This window comes from Anas acuta, chromosome 23 (assembly GCF_963932015.1).
Source record: "Anas acuta chromosome 23, bAnaAcu1.1, whole genome shotgun sequence".
In the NCBI taxonomy this organism is placed as follows: domain Eukaryota; kingdom Metazoa; phylum Chordata; class Aves; order Anseriformes; family Anatidae; genus Anas; species Anas acuta.
Window position 1 is genome coordinate 5,732,623 of NC_089001.1, and position 20,825 is coordinate 5,753,447.

Below are 20,825 nucleotides of genomic sequence, written 5' to 3' on the forward strand. Positions count from 1 at the left end.
GGCTCTGGGTGGCAAAAGGCGGTTGAAACCGGAACTGATAAATAAATACATAAATACATGCATCAAGAAATAAAGCCCGGTTTTGGATCAATCAAAAAATAAAGTCCCTTTTTTCACCCAGGGGAGGCCCGCACAGATCACACTGCTCGGTATTTAGAAAAAAAAAAAAAAAAGGAATTTATTAATTTCGTTTTTACACCTGCCAGGTAGCACAAGACTATTAACACTAGAACAGTCACTGAATGTACAATAAACATACACATTTAAATAACAGCGGGCAGAGCGATGTGGGACAGCCACTGCAGCATCCCATGGAAACAACCATGTTTCGTCCCAAGTGCCCCAGCAGTCTGAGAGGTGTATATTTTTTTTTTAATTTTAATTTTTAATGGGGTGAGGGTTGAGAAACTGACCCAAAACACCTGCACAGAAAAGCCTGAGGCCCCAGAAGGCCCCATGGCAATTCCCATCTTTGAGCAAATCATGCCCTGTGCAGGTAGCAGAGTACTGCAGCATTAAGCTCCAGCGGGACATCATTTTAAGAGACAAATGTTTGGGGTGGTTCTGGTTAAAAAAATAATAATAAAATATAGTAAATCCTATGCCTTCTGCACTGCAGAAACTGGAAAAAAATAAAAAAGAAAGGAAAAAAAAAAAAAAAGAAATATTGGCTATTTTTGTTGTGTTTTGTTTTTGTCTTCTTTTTAAAAGCAGTCCCTGTAGCACAGCTGTGCTGTGGGGCTGTTCTGCTCTCTCCCCCAGTCTGGGTAATCACTATATTTTATTACTTTGGAATGAAAATTCACAATGCTTGATTTCCAGGGATGCTTCTCCCCCGATGAGGCATCAGTTTGACTTAAGACACAGTGAATCACTTAATGCTGGTGTCAAGCTGATGGATAAGTATACTACTATTACTGTGGGACAGAGCAGAAACTTTGATAAGGAACATGTGAGTTCAAAGATGCTGTTTTACAATTGTTTTCTGGAATACCCTGTAGTTTTCAGCTTTAAATAACTGGTACAAGAACAAGCAACCTCATTCTGTGATCCTTTCTAACAAAGTTGAATGTAACAAAATTTTGTTGTTTGTTTGTTTAATCCCACATTTGCAATATTGTTAAAGACAAAGTTTGATCATCTCTAAAGACTGTAGAGCTTTTAAGACTTAAAAAATGCTCCTGCAGAACAGTGCATTTGCAATATCCCATTTCCAAGTTTCCTATTTTCCTATTACTCGTACCACATTTGACTCATGTTATTAATCTAGCAGTCTGAAAATAGACCCTTTTCTTGAAAAAGATGCCACAAGGCAAAGCCAAAACCAAGAGCTCCCTTCTGCTCACCCAGATGAACATCATAATGGCCTGTTACTCAAAAGTGCTCAAGCAAGGACAACTGCAGTTGCTTGGCTGCATTGCTAAAGTAGATGACCTCCCAAATCCATTGAACTGAAGGACTCATCACTGCACTACACTAAATGGGAGCTCAGGTCTTCATTAAAGCTTAGGGATATGGTTTAGTGGGGACTGTTAGCGTTAGTCCAGAGGTTGGACTCGATGATCTTGAGGTCTCTTCCAACCTAGAAATTCTGTGATTCTGTATATTTTACCAATCACGTTAATGCCCCAATTATTAATTAATGCCCCAGTACAGTGGTTGCAGTAAGAGAAGCAAAATACCAGGCACAAATTAATCTATGTTTTGGCAACTCACTTCAAGCTACCTCAAAACAGTTCTGAGCTGTCCAATATTTTAAACAGGATTTATCTCATCATGCACAGTCACTACTTCCATACCATATTTAAAATGTTATTTACTGAAGCAATACATGCTACAAGGCTTTGCCAGCAAGTAACAAGTCATCCACTTTTTCAGTCTGAGTGTTAAGTTCTCTCATGTCTAAGAGCTTTAACTCCGTAAGGCCTGACACCACAACCTGTAAACATGTGTAACACCTACTCACATCGTTAATCCTCATCTCATTCTGTGGGAGTACAAACACAAAAGTTCCAGATTCGTGCTCAATGCAATGTAAGAAGAAATTAGAAAAAAAAAAATCCTCTCTTAGTTCTTCCGACCTTTCTCAAGGGCCATTAAGACAAAACTTCTTTGCTTTTGTTTTATAAATAAATGTATCCTATGGTACACTGACATTCTGGGATGAGGTTTCAAGCAGAGTGAATGGAGGTTTAGACACAAACAGTATATCCCATCAACAGTAAATGGAGATGTAGTCATATTCTTGCAAATACCAGAATGCATTAAATAACCAACCAACAAGACCCGTGAAGGGGAATTATGTAAGAAAAAAATACACTGCCTTAAAAGATAAAACTTTTTCTTTCTCCTGGTCCCTAAGAATAACGTGAGTTCGGTACGTAGACCAGGTCTACCAAAGCAGGCAACTCGCAGATGGCTTTCTGTGTCCCATAAATAGTGGTCCATTGGTGTTTTTCTTGTACGTGTTTCCTGAGTCCAAGGCTGGTCATTTTATGAAACTGTCCAAAGGAATTACAGTGCATTGTTAACAAGGTGTTTGGAAAATCAGCATAACCAACTCTCCATTCAGTCTTCAAGAGAAAAATACATCCACTTTGAGATGGCAACAGAGATAACTACCCTGCATCTTCAGAGGTGTATTCCTGTACCTGCTTCTCCTGGCACAACTGTTGCTAGAGGTCACAGCAGAAGCTGCAATGCAGGCTAAGGTGAAACTTTCTTGTTTACAGGCAAAAAGGCGATTTTCCCTGCAAACTCTGGAGGGGAAAGAGATTACAGTGGCTCTGTATTACCATTATGTGCTACTAGGGTTTTGATCAGTTTGTTCCAAACATGGGGTTAAGACTGCACTTTTCCTTCTTCTGGAACTTCTTGGTAAAGTAGGGCAGGGGAGACAGCATGTAAACAGTTTGAGGGGTTGGAAAAATAATAATTTAATGGACTGCTTCTGCACGTCTTCACAGCTTCATTGCTATATCCATCCCCACACACATACACAGTCACTGCTTTGCTGCTGCCCTTTTTCTTCAGGCAGTCTGCTCTCAAGCATATATTCCCTTTCAACTTGGCTGTTGAAACAAAGACAGAGGAAGCAGTTCTGCCATACTCTGGCAATTTACATGATGTCCTCCTGTTCAACGGCTCCTATTAAAAATATACATACAATATAATCTGCCAATTAGCCTTCACTTGGGCAAGCTTTTCCCTTCCAATTGAAATAAGAGTTGTTTACCAGAGACACTTCCATGAAGGAAGAAACAAGGGTCAGCAGACATGCCAAAAAAGTCCAGGGCAAGCAGGTTTCATTTCTCCTTTTGTCCTTTTTGTTAAAAGCTGCATAAAATAGTATCCCAGAAGGATTTTGAGGGTACTTCTTCGTGGTCACTGAGGACTTCAACCCTCTTAAAGCATTAAGAAGAGCTCCAATATTTTAGTTGAAGTTAAGTGAGCATATACTTTAAAACATATTGAGCTCCAGGATACCCATATATTTGAGCTTCTGGGGGAGGTGAAAAGTACAAGCAAATGACACTGCAAGGCTTCTTCATTCATGTTCTGCTGAGAAAGTTCTTGGTTTAGTGATGTGCACTTCACTGCCCCCATTCCCATTGGTGGTTGTAGTGATTATGTACTGGGTTGTTTGCTGCTGATTACTCGTTTGAGATTCCAATGTATCAGCATGGGCTGGCGGCTGGGAAACACCAACCTGTACCTCACTGGAGAGCGAAGAGTTTTGTTTGACATCCAAATCAGGTTGACCTTCAGATATCACATAGTGAGTCTGCATGAAGAATATAAAAAATAAGTAATTGTTTCATCTTCTATATCTTTTCTTTTGTAATCATCTTCAACTTTCCTGCTGCTGTGCTGAAAGACATTTTGGTATGAACAAGGAATTTTGAAGTTGAGAATGTAATGCTTTAAAGTGTTATTTCTGAGACCAAGGTAACACTGATTAGACCCCTGCTTTAAAGTACATTGGACTACTTTGAAGTTTGGGTTAGTTATGAACAGTTAAACTATTTATACAGTTAATCCACCATTAGAAATTAAAATAGCAATTTCTATTAAAATAGAAATTACAATACAACTATTCTGAAAGTTTCTTCCATTTTCCATATGTTCTAGCAGAAGTTTCATTTCTAGTGTCCAATATCAGTGTAGTAAAACTACCACACTTCCTTATGCTGGATTGCTTCCTAGGTGAGATAGTAATTCTCAGAAATGTTTCTGAAACTTGGCCTCATGGATACAGCTTAGTTGTAAATATTTTTACTGCCACTGAATCATACCTTCTCCTACAAATGTGATTAAGTGAACACTTTAAACCTCAAGGAGTCATACAAGGGTCTGACAGGCATGGACCTTGCAAATGGCTAGGTGCAGAAAACTGTTCTTGACACATGAAGGAATATGATGCTACCTCAGAAAAAAAAAAATGATTTCCCTTACACATATGAGATTATGTCTTGCCTTTTGTAACCTCAAAGTCGACAACATTACTAGATTTTACCAGTAGCAGTTTTCTCCTTAACCTATGACACAGCATTTATTAGCTGTTTTGCCTAGAGATTCCACCCAGCATACATGTAGAACTCCCTACAATCATTACAGAAAGCCAAAGTCCTTTCAGACAGTACACTATGGACCTCTCTAGATGCACCATTGCTCTCTGTGGCCCTGTCATCATTTTAGAATTCCTTTAACCTTCAATCTAAAGGCTTTAAAAGCACGATACATTATTCTAGACAAAAAGAAAAGGCCACGATTCTTTTCCTTACCTGAGTAACAGCTTTCACTTGCCCTGTGTTGACAGTGGTGACAGGTGTACCTACAGCTGTCTCTGTGATCACATACTGGCCTTGAGGAATGGTCATCATCTGAATCTCAGATGCTGAAAATTGAAATTGGAGAATCAAAATATTCAATCAAACTCAAAGATCACCTTGAAAGATAATAAAGTCTTGCATCGATAACAAGAGTAGTTGTTGAGGCCTGTGGAGTTTTAAAAGGCTTTTTGCAACCTGAATTTCTGCTCAAGAGAATTATACCAGATAACATTGGCTGAGGATTCTCTTCATGCATATAACTAACAGCTTGTTCTACCCCCAAGAAATCACAGAATTATCATCCAGAGCTTTATGGACATGAAGTCATTTCATGTCACCCTCATCTCCTGTATGACTCTTTGAAGCATCCATCCAAATTTGAACAAGCTGCTGTCCACTATATGGATTCCTGCTGAGTGCAGGATCCTTGAATTAAAGGTGCCCAGTCTGCCTATCCAGACTACATATCAAGTAATTATAGATGTACAGTATATATATATAAAAAAAGCTAATACAACAATTTTCATTTTCTAAAATTGTTTAATATTCATAAAGATCTACAAAGACATACTCTCCCATTTAGAAGATATTCTCTCCCATTTGTTGGCTGGTAAAACGGAGAACATAGCAGTCCTACACATCAGCCAAACTTCCAGTTACTGCTGACACTTACAGTAGCTCCGAAATGAGTTCCATGTGCTGGGAAGATATGTGTGCTGGACTGAAGACCCTTGCTGCTGCTGGAGGGATTGGTTTTGTGTAGATGTAGCTGTCTGCATCTGCGAGGGGCTGAGTTCCTGCTGAGATTGTTGTGAGGAGGGACTCAAAGGTTGACCCCCAACCTAAAAAACAAACAAAAAAAAAAAGGTAAGTGTTCTCCAGCATGCTGAAGGATTGTATGCTTCTGCACTGTTATAAGCACAGCCTCCTTGTCAAGGGAAAAGAGGTGTAGGAGTTTCTATAGCATATTGAGTACAAGAACTGCAAAGCTCTCCTCCCTCCCCCCAGGCTTGTGTCTCTCTGTGGTTGGTAAGATCGGAAAAGAGAGACATGGCTTGCCAAAGGATACATGGGACCCGAGGGAATGGCACAAAGCTGCATCAGGGGGGGTTCAGATAGAATACTGGGGAAGAGTTCTTCACTGAGGGTGGTCAGGCACTGGAACAGGCTCCGCTGGAAGTGGTCTCAGCACCAAGCCCGCTGCAGTTCAAGAAGCATTTTGGCAATGCTGTCATACATATGCTTTAATTTCTAGGTAGCCCTGCATGGAGCCATGAGTTGGATTCAGTGATTCTTGTGGGTCACTTCCAACTTAGGATATTCTATGATTCTGCAGTAGCAAGTCTGATAGAGGATGGAAACCAGAGGCTTTAAACTATCCCAGAAGATATTCAACACCAGTATATTCAAATATTAGAAGAACACCAGTTTTCATTTACATCTTCCAATTGGCTAACTTTATTCAACCACAAATAACTGCAAACCTGTCCATTTCTAGCCATTTATCTCTACCACGTATACGCTCTAAAATAGCCCTATGAACATTTGGGAACCACCTGATGATCTCAAAGATGCTCAAGTGGCACTCATTTCATGTGTGGTGCTTTAATTGACATACAAAAGACTCTGTCCTGCGTCACAGTATATAATATACCAGCTGCACAGAGAAGAGTGAAATACCTGCGACGATGGCTGAGTTGCTGATGATGGCTCTGTGACCTGGATGTGCTGCACCTGGATGGCATGCTGCGTGTACGTCTGGGGGTCATGAAGCTGCCCAACATCTACTGTGGAGTGCTGGGACTGGTGAGGTGAGGTAGCCTAGACAGAAAATCAAAGCAGAGGTGTGTATTTTGCATTCTTTGCAGAAGCAGCCATATAAACTTCTGTGACAAGATCTGGAGCAATGAAGTATTTATTGCACTCCTGTGAGACAGAATAACACACTTAACAGATGCAGTTGCACTGAGGTGGTCACATCCTGGTGGTATCAACAGAAAGGACTTGCCTACGGTCATACAAGTTGTCTGTGGCAGAGCTAGATGTGAACCAAAGGGTCTGAAAAACTGGATTAGTGTCACAACCATTGGACCATCCCTCTGTAAGTATCTGTCCATATAGTACACACATACTCAAGAACTGCATCTCTTGTACTGTAGTTTGACATAGCTGTGCCTCAGGACGAAGTGTTCAGTCTCACTGATTAAAAGCCTTTTGGAGCAACACCTGTTAATAATAATTAATTTAATTACAAGTCTCAGATCTTGATAAATCCAGTATCAGCTGCAGGAATTTGTGCTCCTGTATTGTATTCGTGCTCTTATGTTGTCAAAACAGCCACGGTCTATGTTAACTGGGGCCATAGTTTAGGCCTTTATCAACCAAATTCATAATTAAATTGGTAATAACTAGGTCAGAGAACACTGAATTTCAGATTCAAATACAAAGACATGGTAGTTTCAGCTTCATCCAGTACCTACTGGATTTGAATGCTGTGGTGATTTCTTATAGTTGCCTGAATATAAATTTTCCTCAGCTCACTTATCCTAGCTACACTCTGTTTTTATTTTTAGGAGGCTGTTGGGCATCACAGAGAATGAATATTCTAATAGATAATATGAATGAAAAAGCAAATGCTTTCTGTACTTCTAAATTTTGGCTCTGGCTCACTGAGAAAAGGAAGTACAAATTAGTCCTCACAACCACAGAAGCAGGTCACCCACTGACCCAGTTTTCAGTTGCTGGAAAGCCAGCCTAGAGAAGACTCGAGTGAAGTTGCCCAGATAGAACTAAATTAGGACTCTGTTGATAAAGTCTTCTTCAAAGTGACCAAGACTGATAGGAACATTTATGCCCAGTACACAATGCTTATGATAGGACCTCTATCCACCACCAAGCAATTTGTCTACACCACTTTATTTTATTTTTTTAAGTAACTACGCCTTAACAAACCTCCCAGCAATACAGCCCCCAAAAAGCACAAGCTTGGTATGAGAAGGTCAAAAAGCAGATCAAATCCCGCAGCTGGTTACTCACCTGGGCCACTTGAACAACCTGCAGCTGGATATGCTGAGGCTGTTGCAAGCCTGTCGTGGACTGAGACACAGGGATGTACTGGATCCGCTGGTAATCTCCCTGGGGAGTTCGATAGTCTGTTGTGAGGGTCTGGGACAGCTCCGTCATTGCTTGTGTCAGTAAATCTGTTGTCTGCACAGGTAGAAAGATTGAAAGAATATCATCTCATATTGTCTTCTGGACTGAATACCTCTGCAGGGCTGTAATTCTTTCACTGCACTGAATATAACACTTATACCAGGGATCATCTGCTAGTTTTGCTCTACTCTCTAAATGCTACTCAGGATCATCCAGGGTAAACTTAACATACAATAATCATTTAAAAAAATATTCTGACTTAACATTTTTTGTCTGGGTAACTAAGAGACAACTCTTAGTGCAGGACTTTTGTTACCAAATACAGTACTGCTTCCTCAGACATGCTCCATGTTTCCTTCTCACCTGCCAGAGTGATACTTTTCTTGACAACTGTATTTCTAAAATTTGCAGTCACATTTAATGGGTGAGTCTGCCCATGATCAAGCCAAACAGTCTCTTATCCAATTTCAATCTTTAAATAGGAGTTTTAAATTGTTGCTAATAGGGCTCTTAAAAACTTTGCAGCATCCCAGCATCATTAAAGGACACCAGACTGATTTTCTATTCTCTACTTTCACTTCTGTAGCAGTTGATGCATTAGCAGTGGAGAAATCAACCACTGGAGGTTTACAACACTCAGTACTGCACTGCTCAGAGGATTACAGCAGAATTTTGACTTCTCTGAATGGAGTTTGATCCAGTTCTCTGTCTATCATTGTTTAACATGTCCTTGTGATCATCAGCACCTGAGGAGAACAGCCCCAGTGAAAATCCGTAAGATGTGGATTCCTGAGTTAATTGGGCATATGTAAAAGCATTACGTGGAGTCAGTAGCACATGTCTGAAAGGAATGGAGAAGGAAAAAATGCAAATCCTTAGAGCTCTAAAAAGAAGTATATAAATCCCAGATGAGCAAAAATACAGCACAAATTCAAGAACAGAAGTGACCTCAAGTAGTGTCCTAACATCTGTGTTTTTAAATAATGTCTGCCAAGAACACTAAGACTACAACCAGAGGGCTTCTGTCCCATTTGTTTTCCTCCATTGCCCTGATTTAACATCTTCAATCCTTACCACAACAGTCTCTCCGGTAGTGCTGTCAGTGGTTAGAACGGCAGGAGTGGAGCTGATGACAGCTGTCGCCAGCGGGGCATGTATTGTGTTAGGGAGCTGAGCAAACTCCGGGTGCTTCTTGCGAATGTGCTGTACCATCTTCGTCTACAGAGATGCAAAAGAGCATTAGAAAGGTGGTTGGCCTCTCAACTTTGGGTCAACTGAAATCTAACAGCCACGCGGACTGCAGGTTTTAGGTTTCCCTCAGTAAAACAGCAGGAAGATTCATGCTACACAATTTTCTGGTCAGGAAAAAGGAAACAAAGATCACAAAAATTCTGTTGATTAGAGCTATCTGATACTGAAACACTGCCTCAAAAGAACCCATGAGCTTTTTTTTAACCCCAACATAGCTAAATATTTTGGGGTCACTTTCCCTTCCCCCCCATTCTGTTTCCTTACCCTTCTCCCTTGCAACTAACAAGTGAGTAGTTTCCGAGCTTTTCTGTTCGTGACCACATACTGGCAGCATTTACATTTCTTCTTTCAAGCTCATGTCCTCTATTTATGGAACCTTTTTGCCATAAAGCTAGCAGGCTGTGCCTGCATTGTCAATACACAGCATGAAACCAGCACTGTGGCTCAGAATAAAAGAGCTTTGCTTGCAGACTGACAGATTACAAAGACCAAGGTGAAAGAGCATCGCCAGGGAGAGGCTGTGCTTCGAGGCTAGGAGATGACCCCCGTACCTTACTGCTGTACTGTTTGGAACAATGAGGACAGCAGACCGGAGGGGTGGCTATAGTGCCTGTCAGCTGAGTGTGGGTGCTCAGCATGGGATCTGGCTCTCCTGGGCCTGCAGGGCGCAGCTTCCGGATGCTTGGAGGTAGCTCAGCACCAGGATGGTTCTTCAGGATATGTGCTTTGCGTTTGCTGGCACTTTTGTACACCTGCAGGGTGAAAGTTTGGAATGGAAATGGTATAAGCCCAAGGTCAGCACAGAAAACAGACACCAGCTGTCTTCACCTGGAAGGTTTGCATGTTGCTTTAGACAGTATGCTTAGTTGAAACCCCAAATAATTACAACATCATGCATGGATAGACATACACATTTCAGTGTTTAATCAGCCTATAAAAGCAACTACTTGTGTAGGACGCAGAAGCTATTTGAGAACATGCTGTATGCCAGAACAAAGCATCACAGCAGGACAGGAAGTGAAAGGAAGACCTTTTTAGTTCATTCTTGAAGTGCAAATGTCAGGGAAGCCACTGGTAAAAGTTGTAATTTGTCATGAAGGGTGATGCATCCACTCTTGCATGAAGCATTAAATTGCTTTAATAGCATTCAGTAATTGAAATATTTTTTTATAACAACTTCTTTGGCACAAACAAAATAATATGCTATAGCATTATTTAAAAACTATCTTTTTATTCCCCTTTGAACAAAAGGAAGGAGTCATCACTGAAGCATGTATTAAGGATAAGAACAGTCAGTCAAAATACATTTCCTGGTAAATAAAGGCCCACATACATAAAAAGCAAAAGGCCAGAGAGTAAGAACAGAAACCAAAGTGCAGAAGAAGCTTCAGGCTCTACTGAACACTGGGAATTACTGGCATGTGACTGAGTAAGCTGCTTAAAATAAAAAGGAGTTACAGACTCATTTTTAGAAGTGATATAGAAACCAGAAAAAAAAAAAACAAAAAAAAACACAACAGTGCTCAGGAATTATAGCTAGGTAGGATACTTAGTCCTGTGTTGCAAAAAGTGATACAAGACTAAGGGCAGGTCACTGCTTGCTGGATCAGAGTATTTACATTTTACCTACTCCGAACACAGCAACCACAGGAGGACAGCAATTTTCTATTAGTATTCAGATGTCTTGGCCTAAGTGCATTTCATCTCAATTTCTTTTGGACAGTGCTTGCAGGAAAGTTGTTTGCAAGCTCCTCGGAAGAGCTGCAAACCCTGCCAGATGTTGCTATGCAGAGACAAATTGCCTGTATAGGGGTCTAGGACTGAGCTACCCTCTGAGGGCTGACTTCCTTACATACCTTATCACAGTACTGACAGAAATAATCTCTGTTGGGTTTGATGATGGGCAACGTGAGCTCTGGCACCTCTTCTATTTTCATGTCTGGATGTCTCTTTGATAAATGATTCACCTTAGGAGAAAGAAACAAAAGAACAAGAGAGCATATTACATCTGGAAGCTAAACAATTGCTCCTTCTCCTAGACATGGATAACTGCCAAACCAAAACTGTAGTGATGCTAGCCAGAAGCACCAGAAGCATTTTCTGTTGCAAGAGTTGTTGTGCATTCACAATCAGCTACTGAAGGTAAACATGGCCTTGCTAGATCTCATTTACACTCTCCAACTAAGATGGTAAGGGGTAAAGTAACTTGTCAGAAACCTCACGTAGCTGAGAACAAGGTAATGCAAAGGACCTCTGCTAGGAGAGATTACAACCCTCATAAAATATGCAGCAGGACATCTTATTGCAAACATCCTGCCACAGTGGCGATTGCAGGGCTTGGCCAGCAGAGGCCCCACTCGAGAAGGAGGAAAGGACAGGGAAGACCATCATGAAAGCTGTGAGGCAGTTAAGGCTGAGCTATGCAATATATTAATCACATATTCTGTTAAATGCATTACAAATCAATCAACATTACACAGTGCTGAGATATGGTGGTGACAAGCTGACATACAAGACAGACAATGAAATACACGAATGCACACATTTGCTGAGGAGGGATGTACAGGTTTAAAGAAGATGCAGAATCTCAAACCAGCTACAGAATTATCCCCGTTTCACAGCATCCTCATGTTCCAGCCATTGGAATTACACCTTTATTCCTCAACTATTCAGATGTGAGTACAGAATTTGTGAGAGAAGCTAGAGCACATGGACACTCACCAACATTCCCCTCCGGCGGAAACCCATCATACACAGTCGGCACTTGAACATGAAGCTTTCATAGTCAGTGGAAGCTATGCGAGGCTTGAAAGTTTTGGAGCGGCTGATTCGGTCAGCTTTCTTGGCCTCCCTTTCTGGGTTGTGCATCCTCTGCATGTGCTCTCGCAGTTTGTCTTTCCTCTAAGGGAAGACCAATCACAGGGAATAAATAACAGTAGTAACAGCACTGCTTACTGCTACAAGCAGGAGTTAGGATGTAAGCTGTTCAGACCTCTCTTTGGCTTCTCCTCTCCAGGGCTGCTGATAGAGCTGCATGCGCTGGACAGCACTGCTGGAACCCTTTGGGGCTTACGTTTATCACTGAAAAGAAGCTGAGGTTGCTCAGCCACAAAAGCAGAAGCCAAGCTAATGCTAACTTAGCGGCTTCAGTAAGAATGAACCCCTCCACTTTGGCTTTTCTCTGAATTAATCTAAAATATTATATTCTAGTTGTAATTCTGTATGCCTAGAAACTTGCATCGCTTAATGCTCTCTGATGATGGATGGCCTCATGCCCCACAATGGTACTGAGCCTGTCCAGATGTTACCCTGCCTCTCTGGGCACATGCTGTGTCCACAGCTTCTTCTTCACCAAAAGTCCCTTAGTACCTCATGGGAAACTAAGTTAGCAAGAAGAGGCTGCTGCCACCACGGTTTACGTGGCTCAGCCTGCTCCGTCTGTTCTGGAGAGATCTGGAAAGATGTTATGTGCTGGCAAGATGCATTCCACGGACACAGGCACCTCAGCCATGAATATTATTAATCCGTTGATATCAGTAAGTTTTCTTAGCTAACTTGATAGAAGCAATACAACACAAGCACTTGGCAATTGAGCTGTGTAATGAGCCAGTTCTTAATGAGAAGATGAAACTGCCTTTGCTATTAAATTAACTTATTAGAAATAAGATCTGATACATGAGCCACCCTATTAGGGCAGAGCATGCTGGGCTGGATCTTGCCCCTTTTCTATCAGAAAGGTATGTTGTTAATCTCCCACTACACAAAGCAGTGCACCTTGCAGGAACGTCTAGCATGTTTACACATGGGTTTCTTCCACCTCTGAGAGAATGACCTTATCTTTGAAAGGGGGGCAAAGAATGTCATTCTGCACCCGTATCAGGAATGATCCAGTCAAGAGTCATCTCACCTTGAACTGCTTGCCACATGTGGAGCACAGGAAGTCTTTGCGGTCTGAGTGTCGCAACATATGGAGGCGCAGCTTGTCGGGACGGCAGAAAGCCTTGTCACATTCTGTGCACTGATAAATCTTTTCTGAATGGAAACTGCGTACGTGTTTCTTGACCTAGAATTGCAGATCACAGAATAATGGAATTTATTCAAAAAATAAAAATAAAAAAATGCAAGTGTGTGTGGGAACAGGTAACAGTCTCAGACATCCTTACAGAAAAAAGAAAAAAGGGTTCTAAGAGTTCTCTAATCTGTTCTGGCTTTAAAAGAAGCTGAAGTTTATCAGAGCAGCTGATATCTTGGTGATACTTTCTATAAAGCCATGACATCTCTTATGCATCTGGATAGACAATTTAATTTCCTCAGGACTGATTCTTGAAGGCATCAGCTATTGCACAGTTGAGTATTCAATGGGCAGCAAAAGTCCATGATGTACTGGTTGTACTGAATCATCCTTGAGTTAACATGTTCATATAAGGTTCATTATCTTTACTTCATTTGTAAGAAATCCAAGTGCAGAGACTAATTCCTTTCAGTCAGGAAGAATGAGCTGTCAATTACAATTGGCAAAAAAGCAAGCCAAGAGAAAAGCATTTGTAAAGGATTCCTGAATGGCAATTACTTTTGCATACTTTGGGACTACTCTTGACCTCTTGAAGCATGCAGTTTTTTTTTCTTCTTCAATAAAATAACTAATGAGGTTTGACATATGAAATCCAAGCACTATTCAAGAATTGGATTTCCAATGAAATCTTTATTATCTTTTAATGCTGATCATGCAAGGAACAACTCTTGCTCAGAGAAGCATTTAAGAAGTAGGCGGTGATCTATGGTGACTAGACTTAATTATTCATGTAACACCAAATGAAAAATTCATCTTTAAGTTTCAAAACAAGGCCAAATAACTGGAAAAAGCTGTGCAACCTTCTGACTTGGTCAATTTCACAGGAAAGTTTAAGGCGAATTAGGCTGCAGAAAAGCATTTCTGAATCATCAACATTTTTCCTTGTTCAACATTTACAGAAGATGAAGTTTCTTTGCAGTGATGGAATTATATTAGTAAACCACTTTTCCCCATCCTTTCATCTCTAGCCTATCAAACGTTCTATCAGTTCCTATTACTTGACATAAACTAGATTTCTACATTTCAATTTAAGTCAAGCAGCTCAGCAAGACATATGGACCTCTTTGTCCATATGAAGTATAACGACCGTGTGCACAGTACATCTCAGGTTTTTTTTTTTCCTTACCAACCATTAAAATAACATACTTAAATTCTATTGATGGTCTTCTCCAATGGCTCTACACAATGCTCAAAGTATGTACATTACTCACTACTCCAGCACCACCTCTCCTAAGCATCATGCAGAGAATGGGATGAATAAACTACCCAGCCTGAGGGGCAACTCAGGAGGCAGACTGTACTGATCTGCCCTGGCATTTCTGCAAGGTTTTTCAAATGAATTACCCTGGCAAAAACAGTCAAGGGATGAAAAAATATTTGTAACATGCAACACCATGTGTTTTTTTGTTTTGTTGTTGTTGTCATCATTTTTTGATGCAGAGTTTTAACAAAAAGGACAAGGTGTGTTTAAGTTGCATCCAGCAAAACACAATTCTTTTTGTGTTCTGGATCTGTGCTGACTAACGGTAGTTGAGACCTCTTTCTTTAGAGATTTTCGGGGGATAAGGGACTCCAGCAGTACAGAGCATTCTAATGCATGCTGAAATACCACATCTAATGATTCAGTAGAAAAAGCATTTTAACAGCATAAAACAACATCTAGCAATGCTTGGTCACTCTTCCTAATTTTGGAAGACATGGGCCCCTTTATTTTGTACAGACATGTACAGCACAGACATGCTGTACTATACAAAAACAGTACTGAAAAATTCTTAAACAGAGTGGCTTGCATGAAACCCAACGAGCAAGACTTTAAATCAGGATGGCATCTCACCTGGATAAAATCTGGAAAGCGCTTTTTGCAGGTAGGGCAGTTGAAATATCCATCAGTAACGTGGATGGCCACATGATCTTTAAGCAGATCCAAGCGGTCAAAGGACTCAGGACAGAAAATGCAGGAGTACGTTTTCTGGTCCATGTGGAACTTCATGTGGCTCTCAAGAGCACCACTGTTGATGAAGCCCTTGTTGCAGATGTCACAAGTCAAAGGGCAGTTCCCCTCCCGTCCATGAAACCGCAAGTGCTGATCCAGTTTGTCCTTTTCCCGGAACGCCTTCCCACACTGCAGGCATTTGAACGGGCGAAAGGATTTCCGGATAAACAGGTGCTGAAGAGCTGCATTCTGAAAGAAACAGAGTCCATCAATGTTTAGTATTACGGACAGAACCCACAGACAAATATTTCAAGATAAAATACAGAAGATCAGTGAACTTAAACTTCAGAAAACACTTCTGAGTTAGTCACCACTTCACAGAAGAGGAGGCTGTGATGGACTGAAGTTAAAGGCCATACCTGCAGCTGTGCACCAACTTAGGACAACAGAATGCCAAAGTTCCCTCTTCTGTCCCTCCTTCTTGCTGACTTAGCTAACCTTTGTCTTTAGCATGGCATTCTTCTGTAAAATAAAACTAAATCCCTCGCCAAACTACAGACCTTGGCTTGAGAAGAGAGCTGCAGTTCCAGCTCATTTTTCAGGACTGGGCCATGGTTCAGCCACCATCCTATTGCTCTGCCTTTCACGCAGGAGCAGGGCTCATGAAATTCGACAGCCCGTTACAAAATCAGCTTCTGCAGAGATCACCACAGAGATGTGCAGCAGTGGTTTAGCATTGCCAAGTAAACTTCTTGTGGAATACACATTCGAGAGGTGCTGGCCTAAACCTTTTTGCTGTTATTGAAACAATTGGTTTCAAAACATTACAGCAGGGGCAGAATGGCAGATTTACAAGCAACAGGTAGGAACTTGTGAGCAGTTTGTACTTCTTTGCCGTTTAGTATCTATCATGTGTGAGAGCCTGAAAATGAAGAAGATGAAAGAAAAAACACACAGTGCTAAATCAAGAGAAAATCCAATAGATTTTGTTGGCTACTCAAAAGGGTAGTTGATTATACACAGTCAAACTTGAAATTGCTTTTCTTGGTATTGCAAGAAACTAAGAATATTGTGAATTGAGCATAATGCGAGTTGTGCAAATATCCATTTGAAGATTTAATACACTAGGCTGCTCTTCTCTTTCTCTGCACTTTTATACCATATGCAATTTCGCTTCCCAATCCCTGCTTTGTTTTGGTGTATGGTTTTCTGCAAAAATTCATTATTCCTCTTCCCTCCTCCCCCCCCCACTTTAGATTAATGCAATGGAGCCATTCCAGTCCCAGTATCAGAGCTGTGAACAGCCAGTGATGGACGTGCTGGCTACAGAAATAGGTGAGGGTGTTCTGGGCCTGCATATCAATATTGGATGATAACCTAAGCTGGTAAATTGCAAAGCTTGAAGTAAATCGTATGCCTGGATGCATGAAATATCACAGCAGACTGTCACCCATATGGTATGGAAAAGAGACCACGATACTGCTATTTCTCTGCAAGAAATCTAAGGAGCATTTACTCTTCTGCAAAGTAAGATCTACACCCTGTCATTTACTGATGTCTCCTCTGTTCAGATGTTATACACAGGATCTGCGGCATGATAGTTAGGAGAAATAGTGCTAGAATATTGCTGGCACCTATGCTTACACACATTCAGCATTACATACTTCTGCATGAGCCACAGTCAAGACTACTGCAAACAGATTTCCCTGGTTTCCTCTCTCCTTTTCTTGTGGGAATGCCTGGGCTGCCATTTGCTGTGTCCCCTAAGTCTGCACCAGCAGCTGACATTGAAAAAGTCAAGTTAGGAGCTCCTCTGCTGTGATGAGGAAACAGCTTGGGAATACTGTGAAATGCTGTGCTAGAGATTAAATTAGTGAACCTGAATAATCCTTTTTACCATGTGAACTGCAGAGGTAAACCTATATTTCCATTCCAGGAAAAGGAACATGATAGCAACTGTTTTACTATCAAAGACCAAAAAAATGCAAGCAGTTTCAGACAGGAGAGCTAAATGAACCCTTCCAGACATCTCCATTTTATAGATGATGAAATGGAGACAATGGGAAACACAGGGGTCTGCTGGAAGTGACACCAGACACTTGCAATATGGAAACATTCACCTTCAATTTGCAATTAGTTAATATGAAAATGACTAGAAAAATATGAATTGTTATTCAGGTAACAGTTCTGGACATTGGTTGCTTAAAGAAGGACAGATAAGACAACTGATGATGTGTGGGGTCAGTCAGGAGACACTACACAGAAGCTGCACAAAACATGGATGGCAATGTTGTTACGTACCATTTGATTAGATACAGCAACAAAAACCACACAATGAAACCAAAAACAAACCTACCTGCAGCTCCAGCTGAGCAGGCAGCATTGAGGGAGAGAAAAATACTTATGTTACGCAATGGACTTTAAAACAGAAGCCTTGACTTCTGCAGCAGTCCTGCTTCTGTGGGTCACTATGATGGCCAGCTCTTCGAGCTAGAGTTTTCTCTCCATTGAGATTTTAGCCTTAGGAAACACTAAACAGATCTTCAAAGTTTACCCTATAGTTAATAACTGCCCAAGAGGAGTTAAAGGGCAAAGATAAAAAGCACAGATAGTCTTGAAGGTGTTTTGTGTCCTTTTATGTTTTCTCAGATTCAGAGTTGATGATAGTGATGTAATGTGTACTGTGGAGCCACAGTGAGAATGAAATGCTTTTAGCAAAAGGGAATAGTTAGGGCAGGATGACAATGAGACAAGGATTAGAAGGGTGGAAAGTTGAGGCATGGGGACTTTTTGAACCTCATCTTACTGATTGTACTCTTCGTTACGCAACCTGTTACATTTCTTCTCTCAGAAAGAAGGAAATGACTGTACCTTCCAAATCATATCCCTATCATGCCAGTTGCTTCCTCTGAATAAAGCAAACACCTACATGAAGGACATGTTAGGATCAGGTCTGTGTGTTAAAAAAAAAAAAAAAAAAAAGCCATTTGGAAATGCAGGTGTTTCTGAGATCAGCCCGTAAGTACTCTGCATGCTGCCCAGAGCTGAAATTAAAAATACATATATATTCCTTTTGGCTGCAGACAACAACGCAGCTCTATTTTCTTACAGAATTTGGGTAGGCGTATCTCTTTTCAATACTAAGGAAGGACTGCCATACGTAAGGTCAGATCTCTAAGGAAACTCCACAGGCTCTAAAGCAGAGGCTGAAAAATGAACTGATCCTATCAGGACTTGAACCTAGGGCACCAGAGCTCAGTACTTCCAGCTAGAATGAAAGCACTCTCAGAACATCACTGCCTTAAACCCTAGAAAAGCTGAAGCAATTCACAAAGGATCATTATTTCTGAAATTGCAATGCTGCATGAGTCATAAGGAAGAACTAGAGCTACACAGGTCTCCAGATCATAAGCAACAGTCAAGACTTTCTACCTGTTCTTTGGAAATTAATGACATACTACGCTCTTATAAAACCAAGTATTTGCTCTTTTATAATACTATGTTCATGCTATTTTAAGAAGGTGCTGTGAATAGTTGGATAGAATGAGCATGTATAGGGTGCCAGAGCTCGATGTGGTTTTTCAGTGGTTAAAAAGTAATGCAGCTAGTTTACTGTTTTCTCAAACTCCTGTTGCTCAGCCTGATGCAATGTGGAAAGGTGCTATGCAACCACCCATATGCCATTCTGCCAATGCCCCTATCTTGAAACATCTCCAGGCCTCTGCTGAACTCAAGCTGCTGCATGTATAGAAAGCTGGGGAGATTTGATGATAAAAACATGTTACTTAGGACTAAACCACCACTGCACTCCTCTTATTTGTGATACATTTGTGTAAGTTTTCAGGGAACAAAAGCTAAGCCACAAAACAAAGAAGTAACTTCAGAATTTATTTCCTTTTCTTCCTACATTTACTGTTTGCCAAAATCTTCCCTCTGTATTTATGGGGCACCATCACCACTGGTCTTGCACACATACTGCTGTAAACTGAGATCAAAATTTGGCTCAGCATCTTCCTATACAGAACAGTTACTCAACTCTTTTCTAATCCTTTCTCATCCCCTAAAAGCAAAAGTCTTACCCCAATTGCAGCTGTTCCTTTCTCTAATCAAAATTTTACACATGGAAGACAGACAAAGATTTTCGGCTAAATAAACCAATCTCACAGTTACATGGCTTGAAGGATTATTTGCTTGAATCATTTCCCTCCCACGCACAGCAGAGAAAAAACAGCTCACCCAGTTGACACAAAGCTCAGGTTTGAAGCATTTGCTGTCTGTACACAAAGTTGTTAGCTTAGGTTTTAATCTCACAAACAGGCAGGTTTGCTACCCCAAGAAAGTATTTTATCACTATCATCATCAAGTAAGTGGATCTAAACAGAGGTCGTGGTTCCTCTTTGGCAACTATTTGCAAGCCAGGAGTTCTGAGAGAGACAGATGGTGCTGTGAACAAGTCATTAGTCTGTGCCACAGTACCATGATCCAGCCGGCTGTTTGAAGCGCTCCTGCTTGCCAGCTCGGATGGACTGTGCTCCTGTGAAAGAATTACTGTGTTGGAATTGAATCAGCTCCAATTGGTGACCAGTTCTCGATAGCATCTGATGAGATACCCGTTCTGCACATGATATTTGTCTTACTCTCAGAAGAAAGAAGTTTGCTAGGAATGAGATGCTTTATTGAGGACTCGGAAATGGATACTACAGTGGGAAAAAGGGACCAGCTGCTCCTTGCAGGCAGGTCCAGCATCCTGTGCATTACAGTATGTGGAGAGGGTGAGAGAAGACATGAGCTGCCATCCTCTCTGCTTACCCTGATACGCTTTGCTCGCCTCATGTCATCTGCTGTCATGGTGCTCTGCGTAGGCACCGTGCTCTCATCGTGCTGCGGCTGGATCTGTAGTGGGTGGTTTTCTGACTGCTGCTCCAGTGCCGACTGTGTCTCGGATGGCACTGGAGTCTGTTCCTGCTGCTCCAACCCATTCAGTGTTGCTTGTCCGGCCTCATCAAACTGCCCCTTGCTGGAAAAATGCAGCAAGTCCTGAAATCGCAAATCATACAACCAGTGATTATTCCCCCCACCCACTGAAAAATGCTTTGATATTACTCAGCAGACAACCAGATTTCTACATAATCACAAGCTATAAACAAAATGTGTCTACGCTAACTCTTTGCTAATGTGTTTCTTTGATGCTCTCAGCAGTTCCCCTCCACCTACAGCAACAACATTCAGAGCACTGGGGAAGAAGTGCTGCAGGTAGGTGACTTTTTTGGCCATCGTATTATCCACAGCTGATCAGACACGGACAATCAAAAAGACCCAACTGTTAATAGCCAAGCAAACTCTTCTGCACTAGTGACTCCATTACTGCTTTAATCAAAGATGATGTAGGCTGACCTGTAAGAAATTTTAAGACCAAAGTGAGTAGCACAGATCGGGCCTCCAGGAAAAGCAGAGAAATTCTGTCTTGTTGAGATTGTTGACATTTTGAAACATTATCATGTATTGATATGCAGTGTCTCTCCTTTCTAGAAAACTAGCTGGAATGATGAACTGGAGAGTGACAAACGAGATCATTATACTGTGC

The 20,825-nt window shown here is 41.2% G+C and overlaps 1 protein-coding gene across 8 annotated transcripts in view; it reads right to left on the reverse strand.

Moving 5' to 3' along the window:
- Positions 1–158: 158 nt before the first annotated feature.
- PRDM10 (PR/SET domain 10) overlaps positions 159–20,825 on the reverse strand; it is a 44,957-nt gene continuing 24,290 nt past the window's right edge. For 7 of the 8 annotated variants that reach the window (XM_068659413.1, XM_068659415.1, XM_068659417.1 and 4 more), the window contains 12 exons: positions 20,051–20,278; positions 15,143–15,490; positions 13,144–13,299; positions 11,958–12,137; positions 11,093–11,203; positions 9,788–9,988; positions 9,060–9,203; positions 7,869–8,039; positions 6,513–6,653; positions 5,506–5,674; positions 4,785–4,897; positions 159–3,784 (listed from right to left, as the gene is read on the reverse strand). In XM_068659413.1, the coding sequence (XP_068515514.1) occupies positions 3,548–3,784; positions 4,785–4,897; positions 5,506–5,674; positions 6,513–6,653; positions 7,869–8,039; positions 9,060–9,203; positions 9,788–9,988; positions 11,093–11,203; positions 11,958–12,137; positions 13,144–13,299; positions 15,143–15,490; positions 20,051–20,278 (2,199 nt within the window). In that variant the 3' untranslated portion in view covers positions 159–3,547. The remainder of the gene's footprint in view (positions 3,785–4,784; positions 4,898–5,505; positions 5,675–6,512; positions 6,654–7,868; positions 8,040–9,059; positions 9,204–9,787; positions 9,989–11,092; positions 11,204–11,957; positions 12,138–13,143; positions 13,300–15,142; positions 15,491–20,050; positions 20,279–20,825) is intronic. The other variant, XM_068659418.1, reaches the window with a different exon arrangement.